Source organism: Echinops telfairi, unplaced genomic scaffold (assembly GCF_000313985.2).
Source record: "Echinops telfairi isolate 266 unplaced genomic scaffold, ASM31398v2 ScPeMD7_23;HRSCAF=83, whole genome shotgun sequence".
Taxonomy (NCBI): Eukaryota; Metazoa; Chordata; class Mammalia; order Afrosoricida; family Tenrecidae; genus Echinops; species Echinops telfairi.
Window position 1 is genome coordinate 16,412,180 of NW_022103920.1, and position 20,572 is coordinate 16,432,751.

A 20,572-nucleotide genomic window follows, 5' to 3' on the forward strand; every position below is an offset into this window, starting at 1 on the left:
ACACACACACACACACACACACACACACACACACACACACACCTGCAGGTGAAGCATGGGCATGTACAGAGCCCCGCCTGCCACAGATGGCCACACCGGTGTTGACGGAACCCCCTCTAGTACCCTCCTGCCAAGTTGGGGGAGGGGGTCCCCTGTCCTACTGGACTCCAGGGGCAGTGGGGCTGTCACTCCCCCATTCCTGCCCCAGACTGTGTCCTGGAGAAACAGGTCTTTGTGGACGGCCAGCGCTTCTCCCACCCCAGAGACCCCTGCCAGGAGTGCCAGTGCCAAGAGGGCCAGGCCCACTGCCAGCCTCGGGCCTGCCCCCCTGCCCCCTGTGCCCACCCACTGCCTGGCACCTGCTGCTACAATGACTGTACTGGTGGGTGCACGGATGGGGATCTCCCAGGGTGGCTGGGTAGGATCTGGAGGGCAGCATCCCCTGGGGGGCCCTCTTCCAGGCCTCTGGCTGCCCCTCCCCTAGGCTGTGCCTTTGCTGGGAAAGAGTACCCCAACGGGGCCGACTTTGCCCACCCATCTGACCCCTGCCGCCTGTGCCGCTGTCTGGTGAGTCTGTGCCCTGGAGAGGAGAGGGGCCATGGGGCGGCAGGGCGTGGGCATACCCCTCGGCCTCCAGTGCTGACTCGACCTGGTGTGCCCATCTCCCCGTCTGTGGGCAGAGTGGCCACGTGCAGTGCCTGGCCCGCCGCTGCCCACCACAGTCATGCCCCAAGCCCGTCCTGCCACCGGGAGAGTGCTGTCCTCGGTGTCCGGGTAGGAGCCTTGCCCTCGGACCCCCCTAGTCCCCCAAGCCCCTCCTCATGTACCCCAAGCCTCTGATGCCCACTCTGGCTGTAGCTGCTCCCGCCAGCTGCCCACAACCTGGGGGTGCACCCCCCGCCGGGCACCTGGAGCCCTTCTCCCCGCCTGGCCAGCCCTGCCGCCGCTGCCTCTGCCTGCACGGTTCTGTGTCCTGCCAGCGGCTCCCCTGCCCGCCGGCGCCCTGCGCCCACCCGCGCCAGGGGCCCTGCTGCCCAGCCTGCGACGGTAATGCCCAGAACAGGCCCCCTCTGGGCTCCTCGCCCCTTTGTGCCCTCTCCTCCAAGTTCAGCCCCTCCCACATTGGGGGTCTCAGTATAAACCTGGGAACAGTCAGCAGGACCTGGGGGGTTGGCTGAAGCCAGCACTAACTCCGGCCACCCCCCCACCCCGCCCGTCTAGGTTGCCTGTACCAGGGGAAGGAGCTGGTCAGCGGGGAGAGCTTCCCTTCTCCCAGTGACCCCTGTCACGTCTGCCTCTGCTGGGAGGGCAGCGTGAGCTGCGAGCCCAAGGCCTGCACCCCCGCACTGTGTCCCTTCCCCGCCAGGGCCGACTGCTGCCCTGCCTGTGACGGTGAGGGGCCGGGCCAGGCTCAGCTCTACCGTCTGCCATTGTTCATCATTGTTAAACACACAGGAAAGCCCCGGAAGACCACCTGGATTTTCTCCTGGCCCGGAAGCTCTTGGCTGTGTGTCCTTGGTCAGGTTACATCACCGCTCTGGCCTGATTTTAACTTCTGTAACAAAAAGAGAGGGTGGAGCCTGCTCTTACCTTTGTTGGCTATGTAGTCTCCACCCCCTGCCGTTTATGTCCCGCACATTCTCCTTGAAATCAACGCTTTCACTTTATTTATTTAGAAAGGAAGTGTTTTGTTTTAAAGGAAGTTATTAATCTCAGACTGGGAATGGAAATTTCAGTGGTGGGCCAGGAAGAGAGGATGCCCATAAAAGTGGACATCATGAAATAGAAAGATTGAATTCCAGGCAGAAACGCTTCCCTGCCCAGCCTTTGAGCCTTGAAGGCTTGCTCAGAGGGCCAAAGGGCTGGCTAACCGCTGCCCCCACCCTGCCCCGCCCCACTTTGCTCCATCCCGGGTTCGGGTTCGTCAAAAGGTCTGGAATGAGCAGGGGCGTGGGGACCTCGAGGTCTCAGCTATTCCCGCTGCCCTTGGGTGGCAATGACTTTGGCTGTTGGCTCAGGGTCCTTGTAGGGTGGGCAGGGAGCTATTTGCAGGCTGGCTGGGGGAAGGCCCGGGCTCAGAGCCCGTCACCGCTGTCCCTTCACTGCGGCCTCCACCCCCTTTTGCTCCTCTCTCCTAGGCTGTGAGTATTTGGGGGAGTCCTTCCTAAGCAGCCAGGAGTTCCAGGATCCCCAGGAGCCCTGCAGCCTCTGCACCTGCCTCGGGGGCTTTGTGACTTGCCACCGGCGCCCCTGCAAACCTCTGGGCTGCAGTCACCCACTCACCCCGTCTGGGCACTGCTGCCCGACCTGCCAGGGTAGGCAGGGCTGCCCTGCCCACCCGCCCCTCCCCAACCAACCGACCTGGAGCTCCAAGCGGCCCCAGCCTGGCACCCTGAGGCAGGCACGGCCACACACCCCGGGCTGCTTCTCAGGCCCATCTCCATCAGACCCAGCTACGCTGCTCTGCCACCACCTCATGCCAGACCATGGCGTTCTGTGCCAGAGGTGTCCTGCTCTTGCCCTGTCTCCTGCCCCCGCCTGGCCAAGCCCCCTCCTGGGCCTCTGTGGAGTCCAGAATGCGCTCCCCTGGCCCAGCCCGCCCTCTGCTTTCCCTCCAGTCGTACGATCCCCTCACTGCCCCCTTGTGCCCAGCCCATAGGCCCTTACTGTCCATCTCTAGGTGGCCTGATGGCCAAGAGCTCAGGTGCTAACTGAGCTTTGGGGGCTCTACCCACCAGCTGCTCCACAGGACTCAGACAGGGCAGTCAGCTTCCTGAAGATCCAGGCCAGGGTCGCCCTACGGGGCGGGGGGAGCCCACAGGGTCACTATGACGGCCGCGTTATTTGCTTGGTAGCCCGTGGTTATTTGGTTTTGCTGGTGGCATAGTGGTCAGCAGTTAGTACCCACCAGCTGCTCCACAGGACTCAGACAGGGCAGTCAGCTTCCTGAAGATCCAGGCCAGGGTCGCCCTACGGGGTGGGGGGAGCCCACAGAGTCACTATGACGGCCGCGCCAGAGCCGAGTCCACGAGTGGATATGCAGCTCTTCCTCTTGGCTTCTCCCAACACCCCCCCCTCCCCGCCCTCCAGCCCTTTTATGGGGAGGGGGGCCTGGCTGAGGTCTCTGCCCGCTCTCATCCCCCTGCCCCCAAACATATGACTGCCAAGGCGTTGGTAGAAGCCATCAGGCCTCACTTGTGTGTGTGTGTGTGTGTCCCTGATGGGCAACTTGAGAGTGACCCTTCTCTCCCAGGATGCCTCTATCATGGGGTCACTGTGGCCTCTACAGAGACCTTTCCTGACCCACTTGACCCCACCTGCTCCGTCTGCATCTGCCAGGTGAGGTGGCCACTGGGGCGCTCAAGGTAACCCCTCTTCTCTGACCAGGTCCCAAGGGGGTGTGCTGTGCCGGTGACGGCTAGTGAACCAGGCTGGGGGAGGGGGTAAGGCAGTTGGTGCTGGGGCCTACCCCAGAGCAGAGAGGGGTGCAGCCTGCTTTAAGAGTGTTACGGCGCCACAGCGGTGTCAGAAGTGGCAGGGCGACTTCTCTCCACAGGGAGGTTCCGTAAGCTGCCAGAAGAAGCCTTGCCCCCCAGCTGCCTGCCTCCACCCCTCACCAGGGCCCTGCTCCTGCCCGGTCTGCCACAGTGAGTCCCGCCCCGCCCCTCCGTCTTGGGTGTCTAGGGCATGCCCCAAGAGAAATCCACAGGGGGGTGATTCCGGGCTCCCTCCCAGGCCCAGTACAGGGCTCCAGCTCCCATCTGCTTGGCTGGGGTGTTTCTCCAGCACAGTGGGTTTGGGGGGCCTGGGCATCTCTCCTTCCCGTTTGTTTCTGGTGTCTTTGTGTCTAGTCCAGCCACCTTTTCAGACCTCACAGGGCTTGAGGTTAAAGACACACACTCTAGGCTGAGCTCCTCATTACAGTAACAAGAAACCCTCTATTCCCTAATGGGGTTCTAACAGCTACAAGGTTAGGATGTTAGGATTCAAACACGTATTTTGGAGGGAGGGGGGCACACAGTTCAACACTCCCCTCCACCCCTATCCCTGCCAGGTGGAGGCTGGGCAGGCAGGGGTTGAACCAGCCTCTCCACCCAGGAATATCTCCACAGGCTGCACCTTGGGGGGCCGGCAACACCAGGACGGGGAGGAGTTTGAGGGACCCACTGGAAGCTGTGAACGGTGCCACTGTCAGGTATGGCCGGGAGGTGGCTGAGGGGCTGGGCCCCGGACAGGCTGGAGAGGTGGCTGCTGACTCTGCGTCTCCCACAGGCTGGCCAGGTCACTTGTGTGAGGCTGCAATGCCCGCCCCTGCCCTGCCCGCTGCAGGTCACAGAACAGAATGCCTGCTGTCCTCGCTGCAGAGGTATGTCCACCCCTCCTTGGGTCACCCCCTGCCCTCCTCCAGCCTCCTGACGCCCCACACCCCTTGCCCACCTCAGTCCTGCCCTGCGTCCCACTCCCAGGTGCTGGCTAGAGACCCCTCAAAACTGGCCCTCACCCAGCCCACCTCATTCCTAACAGTCAACCTTTGGGGAGCACTCCCCCAGCCCCTCAGCCCTCGCCAGATAGATGCTAGCCTTGTACTCAGTTCCCAGAGGAGGCCACTGCCCTTCAGGCCTACCAGTAGATTCCAGAGGGGCATCGAGGCTGGTTGGCTGAGTGTGAGCCTGACTTCGCCGGCCTCACCTGGCCGACAGAGGAGGCCCTCATCTAACAGACAGGGGGCTGAGGCCTGGGCGCTCAGGGCCCGGAGCTGCTGTTTGGGGCACTGCCCCTGACTGTCCCTGCCTGGGGTTGGGTCTGAAGCAGGAGAGAGAGGGGGGCTCCAGGGTCTCCACAGTCTTTCCGCCATGTTGCCCCATTCCCACAGACAGGGGACCCACCACCACACCCCTGCATCCCCCCTCCTGGTACCCACAGCCCCTGCTGACCATGGGGTGAGAAGGCTGGCCTCAAGACTCCTAGCTGAGCCCTGCCTCCCTGACCACAGGCTGCCTGGCTCGTGGGGAGGAGCACCCTGAAGGCAGTAGCTGGGTGCCCCCTGATGACCCCTGCTCCTCCTGCATGTGCCACGAGGGCGTTGTCACCTGTGCCCGCATCCAGTGTGTCAACTCCTGTGCCCAGCCCCACCAGGGGCCTGGAGACTGCTGCCCTCGATGCCCTGGTGCTGGGAACTGGGGGTGGTCGTGGGAGGGAACAGGGAGGTAGCTCCCAATGGACCCTGCCCCAACCTGGCCTCCTGCCCTGTCCCACCCAGGGGCCCCTCTCTGGGCTACAGAGAAAAGGGGCCTCCAATCTTGCACCATCCCAACCCCTTGGGGACCCACTCTCTGGTCGGGCTGCCCCCATGAAGGTGCCCTGGCCTGGCCCTCTCCCCCATGCCCCAGGCTGTGAGCACAAAGGCCGGAAGTATGAGCCAGGGGAGAGCTTCCATCCAGGAGCAGACCCCTGCGAAGTGTGCATCTGCGAGGTAGGCTGAGGGGGCCTGGGCTGGGGGTGTCAGTGTGCAGAGAGGGGACAGAGGGGACACTATGGGGTCAGAGGTAGGATATACCCATGTAGCCAGCTGGGGGTGGGGTGGGTGAAGAGCTGGGCAGCAGGGAAGTCTGGGGTGAGACAGTGGTGTGGAAAAGAGGTGGTGGTCAGAAGGCAGGGGCATGTGTGTAGGAATTGATAAGGGAGCCACCACCTCCCCCACCCCTGAGGGATCGGCTTTGAGAGGGGATCCAGGGAAGGCAGGTGGTCCCAGATTAAGCCGTGAGAAGGTCAAAGGCCACATGGCATTCAGGCCCAAGAGACTAGAAGGATTCTAAGCAAGTCTGGAAGGGTGCAGCTGGCAGATGTGTACCTGGAATCCAGGAAGAGGGGAGCTCTTGGCCCCCCACGGCTGGGGACCCACCCCATCACTGGTTCTTGTAGCTACAGCCGGAGGGCTCCCCCAGCTTACGCTGTCACCGTCGGCAGTGCCCCAGCCTGGTGGGCTGCCCTCTGAGCCAGCTCCTGCCCGCTGGGCCCCAGCACTGCTGCCCGACCTGTGCCGGTAAGTCCAGGGGCAGTCCAGCTGGTTCCGACTCAAGGGATATCCTGTATGGCAGAGTGGATGCGCCTAGAACATGCTAGGCTGTCATCTGATGGGAGGAGCCCTTTCACAGCAGTGAAAGCTCCTGACCCCTAACCCAAAGGTTGGAGGTTCTCACCCACCAGTCATTCCATGGGACACAGACCTGTTGGTCTCCTTTCTGCTCCATCCTGTAGGCTCACTATGAGCCGGGATCTGCTCACTCTGAGGCAGTGAGTTGAATCCTTATAGGAACAGACACCAGGTCTTTCTCCCTCGGGGTTAGGAGCTCAGAGTTTCACCCCTGGGCCCCAGGACTTTGGTCAGTTCTTGATGGATTTCCAAGGCTTTGCACATCTTTATGGTACCTGACAGCTTCATCCATCTTCCTGGGGGTAGCTGGTGGGTTTGAACCGATCACCTTTCGATTAGCAATCCAACACTTACTGGGCAGAGCCACCAGGACCCCTAGTCTTTGGACAAATGGGTGTAAATAAAAAGGTACAACTGCCACACACTCCTCTGACCCTAGAGGATTTGGGGGGAAGACCTGGCATGTTAGGCAGGAATGGGGAGGCCTGTGGAGCCGTCTTCCCAGCAGGTGACGCTGTGGGGCAACAGTTGTGCGTGGCTGGATGGTTGTGGTGGGGATGGGAAGGGAGGGCTAGTCAATCCGCACTTGTCAGGAAGTGTCTCTGGCTAGGAGAGGACTGATGTTTCTCAAGCACCCACTGTATGGCCCCCGGTCAATAGACTTCATGGCGCAGGGGTTAAAGGGCTCAGTTGCTAACCCAAAGATGTGTAATTCAAACCCACCAGCTGCTCCAAGGGAGCAGGATGAGACCATCTCTCCCATGGGAGAGACTTGAGCCTGGGGAACCCACAGGGGCAGTTCTACCCTTCCTGGGGCCACTGTGAGTCAGAATTGACTCGATGGCGGTGGGTTGGTGGGTGGGTGCTGCTCGGGCAGGCAGTATGAGGGAAGTTGAAAGGAGACTAGCTGCCAGGTCCCTAAACCCTCAAGGTACCCTGGGAGAAAAAACAAACTAGTGTAAGATTTTTTTAAAAGGTTGTTGCGATGGAGTTGATGTGGACTCCTAGTGACCTGCCCTGTGAGTTTCTAAGACTGTAGCTCTTCACTGGAATAGAAAGCCCTGACTTTCTCCCAAGGAGCGGCTGGTGGTTTCAAACTGCTGACTTCGTTGTTAGCAGCTCAGAGCATAACCACTACACCACCAGGGCTTGGGCCCCAAAGATCACAGCCACTGAAAACCCTACAGAGTGCAGTTCCCCTCTGACACACACGGGGCCGCTGTGGGTCGGAATGGACAGCAAAAGCTTGGTTTTGGGATCTCATAGGCCAACGATGTTCCTTGGGAAAAGTACAGGCTTTTCTTTTGCTGGACCAAAAGGAACAGGACTGGGGCTCCCCCGAGCAGCATGCTGGGACATTGGGCATGCCCAGGGCCCTAGAAGTCAGCATCAAACTGTGGGGGTGCGGTGGCTGCACTTTTGAGCCCTGCTCCCCGCAGCGGCCCCCCCAACCCCCACCCCCGTTTTTACCCTCACAGAAGCACTGAGTAACTGTACTGATGGCCTCCTGGGCTCTGAGCTGGCTCCACCAAACCCCTGCTATACCTGTCACTGCCAGGTGAGTGTCCGGCACGCCCCCCACCCAGCCCTGGCGACTCTCAGGAAGCCCTCCTCTTCCTCCTCGCCCCAATCACCCCAACATTTGCCCCCCATACTGAATGTCAGGTTCACCTCAGTCCTGCCCCACCCAATCCTGCTGCCTCCTTCTAACTCCCAGCATTACATGCCACCCCCTCCCCAGGACCTGACATGGCTCTGTGTTCACCGGGCCTGTCCTGAGCTCCACTGCCCCCCCTCAGAGCACCATACACCCCCTGGGAGCTGCTGTCCTGTGTGTCTTGGTAAGGACCTTGAGCCAGAGGGAGGTGGGCAGGGCTGGGGAGGGGCTATGCAGAGTGTAGGACCCTGGACTTCAGTGGCTGACTTGGGGGACCCTGCCTCCGGGGCCACTTCTTCCTTTTAGACTGTGTGGTGGAGGCTGAGGGCCGGCGAGTAGCAGATGGGCAGAGCTGGCGGGACCCCAGAAACCCCTGCATCACCTGCAGCTGCCGTGTGAGTCGGGGTGGGCGACGTGTGAGTCGGGGTGGGCAATGGGGCCTTGGAGCTATTTAGGAAAGGTGCCCCTGTGGGTGAGGAGCCCTGGGGGCTGGGTTTCTGGTCCCACTCGAACAGGGTAGCAGGCTGGGACCAGGAGAGAGGGGGAGCTGCGGTCTCAGCTCTTAATCCAGGAGAGGGAGGGCCACTATTGTGAGGCTAGGGACCCCTGGGGCCTGCAGGAGCCCCCCAGAACAACACCATCTGTCCTTAGCGGGGCCACGTGGAGTGCCAACTGGAGGAGTGCCAGGCCCTCGCCTGCCCCGAAGGCTGGGCGCAGGGGCATGAGGCCGGCAGCTGCTGCCAGCGATGCCAAGGTGCGGCCAGGACCGTGGGTTGGGGGCAACCCACAGTGGGGATGCCCACTAACCTTCCAGCACCCCTGTAGCCCCCTCTCCATCCTGTGAGCACCAGGGCCAGGAGGTGGCCTCCGGAGAGCGCTGGGCTGTGGACGCCTGCACCAGCTGCTCCTGTTTGGCTGGTACCGTTCGATGCCAGAGCCAACGCTGTCCACTGTTCTCCTGTGGCCCAGTGAGTGGCGTGGCCTCGGGTGGGTGTGTGGGTGTCCCGCTTGGTGGGACCCTGGCTGCAGAGGGCAAGAGCTGGGAGCCGGGGACCAGCTCATAGTCGGCCTGGGAGCGCAGAGGGGAGGCCCGGTCATCCTGAAAAGCCTTGGGTCCTTCGGGGAGGGTCTGTGGTGGCCTGTGTCTGACCGGGCCTGGGGCCGGGCCAGGACGAGGTGCCTGCCTTGAGTCCTGGCAGCTGCTGCCCACGCTGCCTGCCTCGGCCCGCCTCCTGCATGGCCTTCGGAGACCCACACTATCGCACCTTCGATGGCCGCCTGCTGCACTTTCAAGGCGGCTGCAGCTACGTGCTGGCCAAGGACTGTCACGGAGGGGACTTCAGGTGGGCAACCCCCTGCCCGTCTCCCCAGCCCCCTGGGTTGTCACTTACTGATCCCTGAAGCCCTTAGTGTCCAGGTGACCAACAATGACCGTGGCCGGAGAGGCGTGTCTTGGACTCAGGAGGTGTCGGTGCTGCTGGAAGGTGTGAGTGTGCGGCTGCTTCAGGGCCAGCAGGTCACGGTGAGTAGCAGCAGGCTGGGGGGAAGTGGGTCCAAGGTGTGGCCTGTCCCTGATGAGGTCCCTCTGTGTCCCACCTGCAGGTGGACGGCCACCCAGTGACCCTACCCTTCCTGCGGGAATCGCTACTATATGTGGAGTTGCGGGGCAGCACGGTGATCCTGCACGCCCAGCCCGGTCTCCAGGTGCCTCCAGTCCAAGTTTGGGCATCTGTGGGTATGGGGGTGGGTGGGGGGTGCCCCTACCTACAGGGCTTCCCTTGGGAGTGACAGAGTTCTGCGGACTGGAGGGAGGGAGGGTGGGAGGGAGAGAGTAGTTCTCAGTCTAGTTTCTACTCTTGGCTCAGCTATCAATTTACTGGGGCTCTTCAGCTAGTCACCAACGCTCTGGGTGCCTCAGTTTCCTCACCTGTGAAATGGGTGAGGGGTTAGTGGGGAAGCCTCAAACAGGACTGGAGGTTCCTTTTAACCTCACGTACAAGAGTCCATCTCCTCCCACACCCCCAGCAAAACAGATGCTAATTGCTTTCTAGTTGGCTGCAGCCCATAGGGGCTCCAGGGCTGTGACCCTCCAGGCGCCCATTGCCAGCCCCCGGTTCTGAGGCGCCTCTGGGTGGTTTTGAACCACCAGCCCAAATCTAGTGAGTAGCCCAGTCCTTTGGCTACTGCAGAGGGTGTGTTTTCCCTGGGGTGCAGTTCAGGAGGCCTGGGGAGCAGACGCCCACACCCAGGAGCAGCCAGCATACTTCACACTGTCCTGCGGGCCCAGGGCCCTCAAGGGCTGGGTGGCTGGCCATGGGAGCCTCTGCCATCTACTGTCCTCCCCAGGAGGCTCAGGCTGACCCCAAAAGGGACCCTGCTGGCCTTGGACTCCGTGGTCCCTCCCCTTCACCAGCCTCAGGCCTCTCTGCACAGGTGCTATGGGACGGCCAGTCCCAGGTGGAGGTGAGGGTGCCCGGCTCCTACCGTGGCCAGACCTGTGGACTCTGTGGGAACTTCAATGGCTTTACCCAGGATGACCTGCAGGCCCCCTCGGGGCTGCTCTTGCCCACGGAAGCTGCGTTTGGGAACAGCTGGCAGGTGAGGGAGCGCAGTGCAGGGGGTGGGGCGTGAACCTTGGAACAGCCCCCTGGAATGGGAGGGCAGCATTGGATGGAGTTTGGACATGCGGGGTGTGTTGGGGGCCCATGCCTGTCATGAGGGGAGCCCTGATGGCATAGTGGATTACAAGGTGGGCTAATAACCTGAGGTGTGACTCCCATCAAGACTGACAGCCTCAGAACGCCCACGGGCAGTTCTAGACTGGCCCATAGGGTCGCTGTGAGCCGGCACCCCGATGGCTGTGAGTTGGTTGAGCAGTGGTTTTGCCTGTCCTCTGCTGGGGAAGGCAGGGGGATCTGTTAGAAGGGGCCTGGTCCCCAGATCCTCCCCACCCCCCCACACCCCCAGGCCCTAATTCTGTGTTGGCATGCACTGGCTGTGACCTTGGGCAAATGGAGACAAGGAAAGGGAGGTGTGCTTCCGGCCTGGGAGTGAGGTTTCCAAGGCTGAACCACTGTTCCACGGAAAGTCTTAGAATGGAGCTTTCAGGGTTAACTCCTCGGGTGACCCCCAGTGTCTCCATCACACATCCCATCTAGGTCCTCGAGGGGCCCGGGCCTGGCCGGCCCTGTGTCAAGGGTAGAGAGGTGGATCCATGCCGGGCAGCCGGCTACCGTGGCCGCAGGGAGGCCAATGCCCGGTGTGCTGCGCTGAAGTCCGCCCCGTTCACTCGCTGCCACGCCGTAGTGGCTCCGGAGCCCTTTTTCGCTGCCTGCGTCTATGACCTGTGCGCCTGCGGGCCCGGCCCCTCCGCAGACTCCTGCCTCTGTGAAGCCCTGGAAGCCTATGCCAGCCACTGCCGCCAGGCAGGCGTGACGCCCGTCTGGCGCAGCCCCACACTCTGCGGTGAGAGTGAGGGGCAATCGTACCCCTTGGGGGAAGGGCAGACCCAGGGCTCCGGTCTGGGCAGAGTGGGCACTGGAAGCTGGAGGCCGTGGGGGTGGACCTTGGCCCACGACCCATGCTTCCGCTCGCTCTCTGCAGTGGTGGGCTGCCCCCTGGACCGCGGCTTCGTGTTCGACGAGTGTGGCCCGCCCTGTCCCCGCACCTGCTTCAACCGGCATGTCCCCCTGGGGGAGCTGGCCGCCCACTGCGTGAGACCCTGCGTGCCGGGCTGCCAGTGCCCTGCAGGCCTGGTGGAACATGAGGCTCATTGCATCCCCCCTGAGGACTGCCCCCCAGTCCAGCTCACTGGGGACCCACCAGCCAGCACACCGCCCAGCCCCAACGGGGGCCCGCGGGAGCCCCCTGAACCAGGAAGACACGCAGCAGAACTTCTGGCTGAAGTCTCCCCTTGACTCTCCCTCGGCCTCCCATCCTGACCCGAGCTGGGAGGGGCACCTGGGGTGGGGGAGGTTTGCAGGGTCCTCCAGGCCCCCTTGTGTGGAACCCCCAGCAATAAACTCTAGGCCTGCCCAGACTTCCTGGTGTGTACCTGTCTTCCTGGGCCATAGGGGTGGGGCGGCTGGGGCCCATGGTCTGGGGTGCGGCCCCAGGCCCCTCAGCTCTGGACTCTGTTCACTCTTACCTTCTGCCTGCACTGGCTTGGCTGCCCCGACATCTCGCACAGACCAGGAGACCCTCCAATGGGCAGAGGGCTGGAGGGGGTCCCAGGGGTCCTGGCCCAGCCTGGTACTCAGGCAGAGACATGGGGCGGCGGGGGAGGGGAGTGGGAGGGGGCTGGAGTTCCCAGGCAGGACCTTCTGAGTCCAGGCTGCGGCAGGATCCTCAGTGCATGCAGAGAACCACACTCCTTTCAGTTCCATTCGGGGAGCTGTGCTCCTGCTGTGTTCCTGCCCCCCAACACCCCGGCCCCCGGTGACAGGAGGACCGCATGCTGGGGTGAGGACAGGGAGAGAGGACAAACCGTGACACCGTGCAGACACACGGTGCACATCGTGTCCACACACACAAGCACCACGGCCCCAGCCCCAGTGGGTGCACAGGCTGCAGACATTAGTGTGGAGAGGGAACTAGGCCAAAAGCCCCATTGCCACTCTTCTCTCCGCCTGGCTCGATGACCTCGGTGTTTTAGGAACCTTCGCTATGAAATGATGTTGGGGGAGGTGATTCAACACACCGTGGGCTGCATGGAGGACGAGCCAGTCTGCCGTGGGAGAAACACGGGCAGGACGCTCCTTGTAAGTGAGGCTGGCGAGACTCGTGGGCATGACTGTGGGCGTGCTGTTTGGGGGACCAGGACCTGGGACATCATGCTTGGTCTGTGAAAAGAAGCAGGACCCTTGATGAGATAGCTTGACTCGGTGGCTGCAACCACGCGCTCCAATGTTGGAACAATAGTGAGGGTGGCCCAGGGCTGGACGCTGTTTCACACCATGGTGGCTCTGACTCGATCGTGCCTAAGGACAGCCCGCTGTACCACTCGGTGCTTCTTGGGTTCTTATTCACCCCGAATGAAAACCTCAGGCCTCCAGGGGAAGACACACCCCACAAACATCCCCCACCTTGTCCCTTTATGACTTCCTTACTGTGTGAGTCTGGGTAGACTAGAGAAACAAATTCATAGACACACATATGTGTATAAGAAAGAGCTTTATATACAAGAGCAGTTGAATACTGAGAAACCATCCCAGCCCAGTCCAGATCAAGTCCATAAATCTAATATTAGCTCATATGTGTGATATCAATCTATAAAGCTCTCTTGAAACTCACGAAGTACATGCAATGATGCCAAATGCAGGAGGATGACATGCCGGTGGGTTGGGAGTCCTCTGGGTCCAGTGGCGTTGCCGGGGTCTCTATGTGGCTCTTCTGGCTCCAGAGGTCTGCATGTGGCTTCTCCTCAGGGATGTCTAGAAGGAAGTCAGCCTTGTCAGTAGAGAGTCTCCTAGGGAGTGAGGAGAGAGAGAGACACACACGTGTCTCCTGCCTCCAAGGAGGAAAATACCGTATTTCCCAGAATACTCAGGAGAAGGCCATGCCCACACAGAGGCCTCATTGGCTATGATCCAATTGACAACCTAGACTCCACCCCTTCACTCTTAATCCTCTCCAGTTCCACATTGACACCAGATTATGTAACTACCACACTTACATCAGAGGGCATCACGCTTCCGGGAGGTAGCCCTGCTCTCTCAGCCCCACCTTGGTGACCCACTCTCTCCTCTCAGCCAGCAGGGAGGGCATCTTCTCCTCTTTCCTGGAGCAGTCTCGGGGGTAGGCTGGCATGCTTCCAAGATTAGATGGGCAGGCAGCCTGGAGCAGGCACCCTTACTTCCTGGGTTTGGAATGGCCCAAGCTCCCTGTCCCAGAGCCTGTTCATCACGGCCACCTGTCCTCTTGCGAGGGGAAACGTGGGACTGAGTTTGGATGCGTGGGGACAGTCGTAGCAAATGACTTGTAGCACTGCTTCACTCGAGGATGTATGGACACAGCAGCCCGGGTCTTGCTCAGGGAGAGCTGCGGCCGTCAGGGCTACATTTCCACAGAGTGAGCTCGGCTGCTCGGCTGAGATGCTGAAGGAACAGGAGCACGTACATATGTGCACACACCTGCTGTACGTGCTCCCAAGGCAACTGCCCCGCCAGGACCAAGAAGCCCATGTCAGAACCACACCAGTGTGGACGCCCAGCTCAGGTTCCAGGTCCTGCATTAATGAGATCAGACGCCTTTGTCTCCTGCTGGCTCCTGGTCCGAAGCTCCTGGTCCTCTGGGAGGGGACGTCTGTCCCAGCCCCTGCCTCATGGAGCAGGCCACCTCACCCGGGGGCCTGGGGCTCCTTTGTACCCCAGAGCAGGCCTCGGCATTGTACCAGAGCCTCTTCCAGCGCTCTGCAGACCTGGGCCAGCTTCGGGCTGTGCTGGGGCAGGGGACAGAGCAGTCAGGCTGTCGCCCTCAGGGGCAAGAGAGCCAGGGCTGCCCCCCAGGGCTGGAGCTGCCCACAGTACTGCTGGAGATGGAGCGGAGGTGGCGGGCCCAGGAGCAGGTAGGGCCACCCAGGACTATGGCCAAGGGCGGAGAGGGCCGGGGGGCACAATGCCCCTCACCGCTGGCACCTGGTCTTCCTGCAGCTGCTGTGGGACCTGGAACTGCTGACTGGGGCAGGGCTGAGCCTCTTCTGGCCTCCCAGGGCCCAGTTCTGCTGCCTGAAGAACCCACGGGCCCAGCGTGGGGGAAACCAGCGAGACAAGCCCTGTGGCAGGATGGGAGGGGCCTCCCAGCAGCCTGTGAGTGGGGCGAGGTTGGGGGCCTCTGCAATGGAGGAACATGGGCCAGATGCCCCCTGTGAGTCTGCCTGGCCCACCCCCCACCCCCTCAGCTGTGAAAATAGAAACCAGCAGATACAGGATCTCCCTCTGAGGAAGGAGGAGGTGAGCTCAGTGCAGCGGGTAGCGGGTTAGCCCTGGGCCTGGCCCACAGAGCCTGCTGCCAGCTTTGTCAGCGACTGCCTGTGCGGTGAAACCAGAGAAGTCTCTGGGCCGCCTTGGGGGCTCAAGCCATTTGTGCTCCTCTAGTAACCTGATCGTGTAGCCTACGCCCCAAGGTCAGCAGGTGGAAACCACCTGACCTCATGGAGAAAGATGAGGTTTCTGCTCCTGTGGATTTCTTCTGAGACCCTTCTGCCCTGTCCAAGAAGGTCGCTATAAGTCAAAATAGACTCGATTGGCAGTGCGTTTGCAGAGTTTTGTTGACCTAATGGGTGGCAGCAGGGACCTACCTGGCGGTGCTGCAGAAGAAATGGCTGGCAGTCTGCTTCTGCCAATATTGCAGCCAAGGACCCCCGCGGGGCAGTGCCGCTCCCTACCATGGGGGGTTGTGTGTTAGGCCGGGTCGACTAGAGAAACAAACCCAATGACACTCATGTATGTGGAAGAAAGAGTTTTAGATCAAGAAGTCATCATACATCAGGAAAACATCCCAGCCCAGTCCAACTCAAGTCCGATCTGAGTCCACAAGTCCCTCTTCAGACTCACGCAGCCATGTGCAATGATGCTAAACGCAGGAAGATCACTGGCTGGTGGGTGAAAAGCTATGGTTCCAATGGCGGTGGAAGCATCCCAGGGCTCATGCAGGTCTCTGAGTGAGAGAAGTAGGGAGGGAGGTTCCCAGGACCCTCCTTATGAAGAAGTCACACCCACAAGGAGGTACCATCAGGCTGTGACCTGATTGGCAGGCTAGACTCCACTCGCTGCACTTTGAGTTGACACAAAATTCTGTAACTACCACCGGTTGGCACGAGCCAATCAGTTTGAAAGCTCAAGGTTCGGTGTTTTGCTCTTGCAGCTGGTGAGGAAATAGGCTTGTCTGGTGCCCCTGGGCACCCCTGGCACAGAGACACAGATTGACCTCAGCCCCGGTGCCCCCCCCCCAGGACTGGTCTGAATGGACCTTTCTTGAGGGTGGGCATTAGGAAGTAGGGACCCCTGGGGGCCAACCAGGGTCAGGAGGTCTTGGCAGTGGAGACCACCGAGGGAATGTCCAGCCAGCATTGAAAATATGTAGCCTCCCTCCTGGGACGGCACCAGAGAGGGCTCTCTTTCTACAGATTGGCTTAAGGGGTGTGTGGCGGGGGTAGTTGGGGGTTGTCACAGAGGCCAGGTCAGCTCCTGGGCACAGCAGAGCAAATGGTTCCAACTGACCGATGGCGGCTTCAAACCCGAGTTTGCTCTCTCACCATGTCGGTGGCGCGGCTGGTAGCCCTGGGTCTCCCAAGGTTGCAGGCAAGTTGTTGGTAAGGCTGTCATCTCGTTCGAAGGCTCACCCCGGCCAGGAACCCCACCCACACTCCTTCACATGGTGGGGGCTTGGGGAGGGCATTGACCACAGACACGGGATCGAAGGGTCCCAGGAGGTGATCTGTGGACTAGGGCACCTTCGACTTTGCAGAGTCCCAGGCTGTCCCCTCTGCCACCGGCTGGGGACTCCCCACACCAGCATCATCAGCCCCGGGAGAGGTGAGTCTTTCTCCTCCAGAATCGCAGGCACCTGCCCCTTGGTGTTGTCCCATGACACGGCCAAGCATGGACCCCTGTTCCTTCTCCTCCCACAGCCAAGGGTGGCCTCCAAATTCCAGTTCCCAGGACCCATGGGTGGGGGCAGGGGTGGGAGGCCACCTTGGGCTCAGAGGCTGGGAATGGTGTGGGAGGAGATTCATGGCCTGCTGGGGTAGGGAGACAGACATTGGGGCACACGTCCCACTTCACAGTCCTCGGGCCCCAAGGGGCATCTGAGGCAGGCTCTGTGCTCCTGCAGGGAGCAGGTGGGGGGCCCATCGGCAGCTCTGGATCTGGATGAAGCCGGGAGCCACGTGGATGCAAGTGAGAAAAGCCCGGGCACTCCTACAGGACCGGAACCTGGTACACTGGCAGGAGGGTGGGGAGCCGTGGGGCCGGGGTGACTAGACTAGACTGAGAGAGGCCAAGAAGTCATCTCAAGTCCGGTCCACCTGTTTATCATTGTCCACCTTGTTAGAATGCCAGGGGCATCCACGGAGGGCAGGGAGGTTTTCTTTCACGCGCCAGCTCCACTTAACTGGTTTTGACTACTGGGGCTCAGGGAAGAGAGTACCAGAAATGATCTGCAATGACTGCTCAGGGCAGATGGGGGAGGGACAGCTCCGGGTCACCTATTGCTCCTTGGCGCCAGGCACTGGGGGGGCGGAGTGCGCATCGACTTGGTCACCATCCTCGAAGAAATCACAACTAGTGACAGTGACAATCAGCAGGCAGTGGGCCTTGGGCCTGTTGCTCTGAATGAAACAGACCCTAATATCATTTGTTAATAAGGCTGCTCAGGGCCTGGGGGCTTAAAAGCTTGCCAGCAGTCATCCAAGCCCCAGTAATTGAGTGAGCTCTAGTCACCTGAAGCACCAGAGGAAGGAGGAGAGAAAGGGACAGAAGGAGGGTGTGGAGCTGCCTCCTTTACAAGGGCCCAGAAGAACTGGACGGTGCCCAGCTATGATTTCTGGACATTTTCGTCCAGTTTCTATAGAAGAATCCTGGTCAACAGGAGAGAGATGTGGAATGGAATTTCAAAATATCCGACACTGCAGATTTTCTGGAACCATAGAGGGTAGGTGAACCCCTGAACCCAGGGTTTCAAACTGCTTCAGTCATTGCCCATCGTGAGCACCAGCCATGGGTACATTGCACATCAACCGACTCTGCTGCCCATGGTATTTTGATTCAAGTAGGACACCGACTTGGGTAGAATTCTCTAGAGATGCAAACCCAACAGTGCTTCTACAGGGCAGAGAGAGAGGTTTACATCAAGGAAATGGTTCACACGTTGGAGAAGGGAGCAGTCCCAGGCTGGGCAGGTTCCAAGTCCATGGGTCTGGTCTTTGGGTGGAACATCTCCTGACTCAGGTCGCAGTGGCAGTTGCTGAGTCCAAGAACAGCAGGAAGAAACCCGGTTTGTGGTTGCAGAAGCCGAGGAATCCAAGGTCAGGTGACTGTTCAAAGACGAGGCCCAGAGTTGGCAGGCAACATGGCAGGCATCTGACTCATGTCCGAAGAACCAGAGACCAGGGAGAGTCAGACGCAGGATCCAGACTCGGCAAAGAAAACAAGCAAGAGTTTTTCACAGCATCCAAGCAGCTTGGAAGCAGGTCACACCCGAGGAGCTTCCTTTCAATGGATTGCATGAGGGCTGTGCTCTGAGTCAGAGCGTGGCCTTCCACGGTAACCTGCTTACACCCGATCGACTGCTCACAGCAGATCCCATGATGGCGGTAACTACGTTGTGTCAGGTCAGATCATGGGGCGGTTATTCGGTGTTAACTGCCAACTCACTGAGCATCTTGGCCCAATGGAGTTCACACAAAACCTAATTATCACAGAAATAAACAAGGAACCTGGTGATGCAGTGGGTCAAGGGTCGGGCTGCTCATGGCAAGGCTGGCAGTACAACCCCTCCAACCATTCTTCAAGAGAAAGGAGGCTGGCAGCTCCTGTCAAGATTGACAGTCTCATAAACCAATGAAGCAGTTCTAATCTTTCCTAGTGGGTCCCTATGAGTTGGGATCCAGTGTATGGCATTGGGTGTTTTTTTTTTTTCTTTTGGTCTAAGAAGCAAACAGCTGCGACTGACCCCCAAGATGGTGGCAGACCGGTATCAGATTGAATGTGTGTTGCTGTGCAGAGTCCTGCCAAGAATGTTGCTCTTCAAAATTCCTGCCACTATCCATCTTCCTAGCTTCTGCGGGAAGAGCCCTAGTGGCATAGAGGTTCCGTGCTAGGCTGCCATCCTCAAGGCCAGCAGTTTGAAGCCACCAGCCACTCTGTCTGGAGAAAGACATGCTTCCTACTCCCATAAAGTTACAGTCTGGGAAACTCACAGGGGCAGTTCTACCCTGTCCTGGAGGATCGGCATTGACTCAATGGTAGTAAGAACATTCTGGGAGCCGGACGAACGGGATTGGGTTCATGTCAGGGTGCCGGGGAGCAAAACACATCAAAAGTGGCATTGCTCGTTGCTCGGCCACGCTCTCAGAGCACAGCACCGCTGTGTGTTTCTGACTCAGGTCCGAATAGGGATTTGCTTGCGATGCAATCACAGAACCATTTTGAACCGGTTCAAGGTTCTGCCTGAAACTCTTGCCCTAAGATATTTTTAAAACCTTAAACCCAAACTTATCACCCTGAAGTCTTCGTAAAGCCCAACAATAGTTTAGCTCAAGGTGTAGAAAGGATCTGTCTTGGGCAGTACACTTTTGAAGAACCAGCTATTTGGAATTCAAGTGCTAACAGCATCTCCAGCGAGTCGATAGGAACTTTAGGGGGGCGTTGTTTTAAGAAGGAGGAGCAACTCAGAAAGGGGGGTGAGGATGCCACACGATTCAAAGAATACCATTAATGTGGCTAAATTGTACGTGTGAAAACTCTGGGACTGGTGTATATTCTCCCCAACAACAACAAAATGTAAAGGAAAGAAAATCTGGTGACGCCACAGGCTCTTAATTTTTCCATCACCCACATAGGTGAAGAGGAGTGAGCTCGTGATGATTTCTGATGGCAGAACATTGACGAGTCGCTGTCTTTGGGGAATACGGAGGTCTATCAATGACAACATTAGTACCAGAGAAATAAATTCCCAGTAAGACGACAGCTCAGACTTTTCACAGTTCTTGACATAACTCTTTGAAAAACAAGTTGATGTTCAAGAAAACATACTCATTTCGTTGCTGTTGCAGATATTCTACACAAGTTTTTATTGCATGAGAGAATGAGACGGAATGTTCTCGTGACCTTTTCTCTCCCAAAAGACCTTCCTTAATACAGGAAAGCAGGGTGCACACGTTGGCTATCTCCTGGCTTGAATAGGTCCACCTGGTCAGAGTGGCGTGCTCTTATGGTGAGGGACTCAGGGGTCCAGCAAATAGGACTTCCATGCTCCCAAGCACCCAGGGGTCCCTCTGGAGTGTCTGTCTTGGCTGGGAGAAGGTGGAATGAGGAACTGTTTGGCCTTTGCGTTCAGGCATCCCTCTCCTATACCTTGGAGACTCCTGGAACTTCTGGGATCCAGTTCAGGTGGGAACAAATGTGGGAGCCTGTTGGGGGAGGCTGGGACATAAGCAGTGGGGCTCCCAACATGGTCTTTCTCCTTCAGGTTGTCCACAAGACCCCGACCTCACTGAAAGCCATACCTTTGAGGAACGGAGAAGCCCAGAGGTAAAGCAGAAAGGGTTAAAGGGCTCTGGGCAGACCCCCCCCCAGACTGAGGGGGGGGTGTCTCAGGGATAGGTTCTGCCTGGGAGGGGGTTGGCTGGGGCGCAGTGAAAGTAATAGATCTGTAAGACCCTCTCACCAGATGGCAGAGGGCACCACCAGTGAAGCCCTGCTGACACCACATAAAACGGGTTTCAGGAAACCAGGAAGTGAGCTCCACTGCAACCTAGTCAGCCCCTGGGGGGGGGGGGGGTGTCCTCCAGCTCCGAGGGCAAATGGCTCAGAAAGGGGGTTCCTCTTCTTTCCCAGGACCTGGCGCAATGGCGAGAGCAGAGCCCAGCAGAGCCCCAAACCCAGAAGCTCCGCAGACCACCATCGGGGAGTCTCCGAGGGCAAGAGCTGCCTCAGGGGGCCAAAGGGCCCCCAGGTGCCCCTAAGGGACTGACCTCAAGCGTGGGCCAGAGTCAGAGAGAGGGGGCGCCCCGGGATCCGACCAAGCGGCTCCTCCAGGGT

The 20,572-nt window shown here is 59.5% G+C and overlaps 1 protein-coding gene across 1 annotated transcript in view; it reads left to right on the top strand.

Annotated features, from left to right (window-relative positions):
* Nucleotides 1–11,728, top strand: part of LOC101640374 (kielin cysteine rich BMP regulator) — a 25,905-nt gene extending 14,177 nt beyond the window's left edge. Inside the window, exons 17-40 of the mRNA XM_030885279.1 lie at nucleotides 209–382; nucleotides 485–567; nucleotides 681–780; nucleotides 859–1,047; nucleotides 1,222–1,392; nucleotides 2,139–2,315; nucleotides 3,254–3,339; nucleotides 3,557–3,647; nucleotides 4,113–4,195; nucleotides 4,273–4,366; nucleotides 4,994–5,167; nucleotides 5,391–5,473; nucleotides 5,923–6,043; nucleotides 7,633–7,712; nucleotides 7,896–7,995; nucleotides 8,118–8,206; nucleotides 8,463–8,565; nucleotides 8,637–8,779; nucleotides 8,982–9,154; nucleotides 9,222–9,333; nucleotides 9,414–9,515; nucleotides 10,245–10,409; nucleotides 10,970–11,276; nucleotides 11,415–11,728. Coding sequence (XP_030741139.1) covers nucleotides 209–382; nucleotides 485–567; nucleotides 681–780; nucleotides 859–1,047; nucleotides 1,222–1,392; nucleotides 2,139–2,315; nucleotides 3,254–3,339; nucleotides 3,557–3,647; nucleotides 4,113–4,195; nucleotides 4,273–4,366; nucleotides 4,994–5,167; nucleotides 5,391–5,473; nucleotides 5,923–6,043; nucleotides 7,633–7,712; nucleotides 7,896–7,995; nucleotides 8,118–8,206; nucleotides 8,463–8,565; nucleotides 8,637–8,779; nucleotides 8,982–9,154; nucleotides 9,222–9,333; nucleotides 9,414–9,515; nucleotides 10,245–10,409; nucleotides 10,970–11,276; nucleotides 11,415–11,728 — 3,314 coding nt within the window. The remainder of the gene's footprint in view (nucleotides 1–208; nucleotides 383–484; nucleotides 568–680; nucleotides 781–858; nucleotides 1,048–1,221; nucleotides 1,393–2,138; nucleotides 2,316–3,253; nucleotides 3,340–3,556; nucleotides 3,648–4,112; nucleotides 4,196–4,272; nucleotides 4,367–4,993; nucleotides 5,168–5,390; nucleotides 5,474–5,922; nucleotides 6,044–7,632; nucleotides 7,713–7,895; nucleotides 7,996–8,117; nucleotides 8,207–8,462; nucleotides 8,566–8,636; nucleotides 8,780–8,981; nucleotides 9,155–9,221; nucleotides 9,334–9,413; nucleotides 9,516–10,244; nucleotides 10,410–10,969; nucleotides 11,277–11,414) is intronic.
* Nucleotides 11,729–20,572: the final 8,844 nt, after the last annotated feature.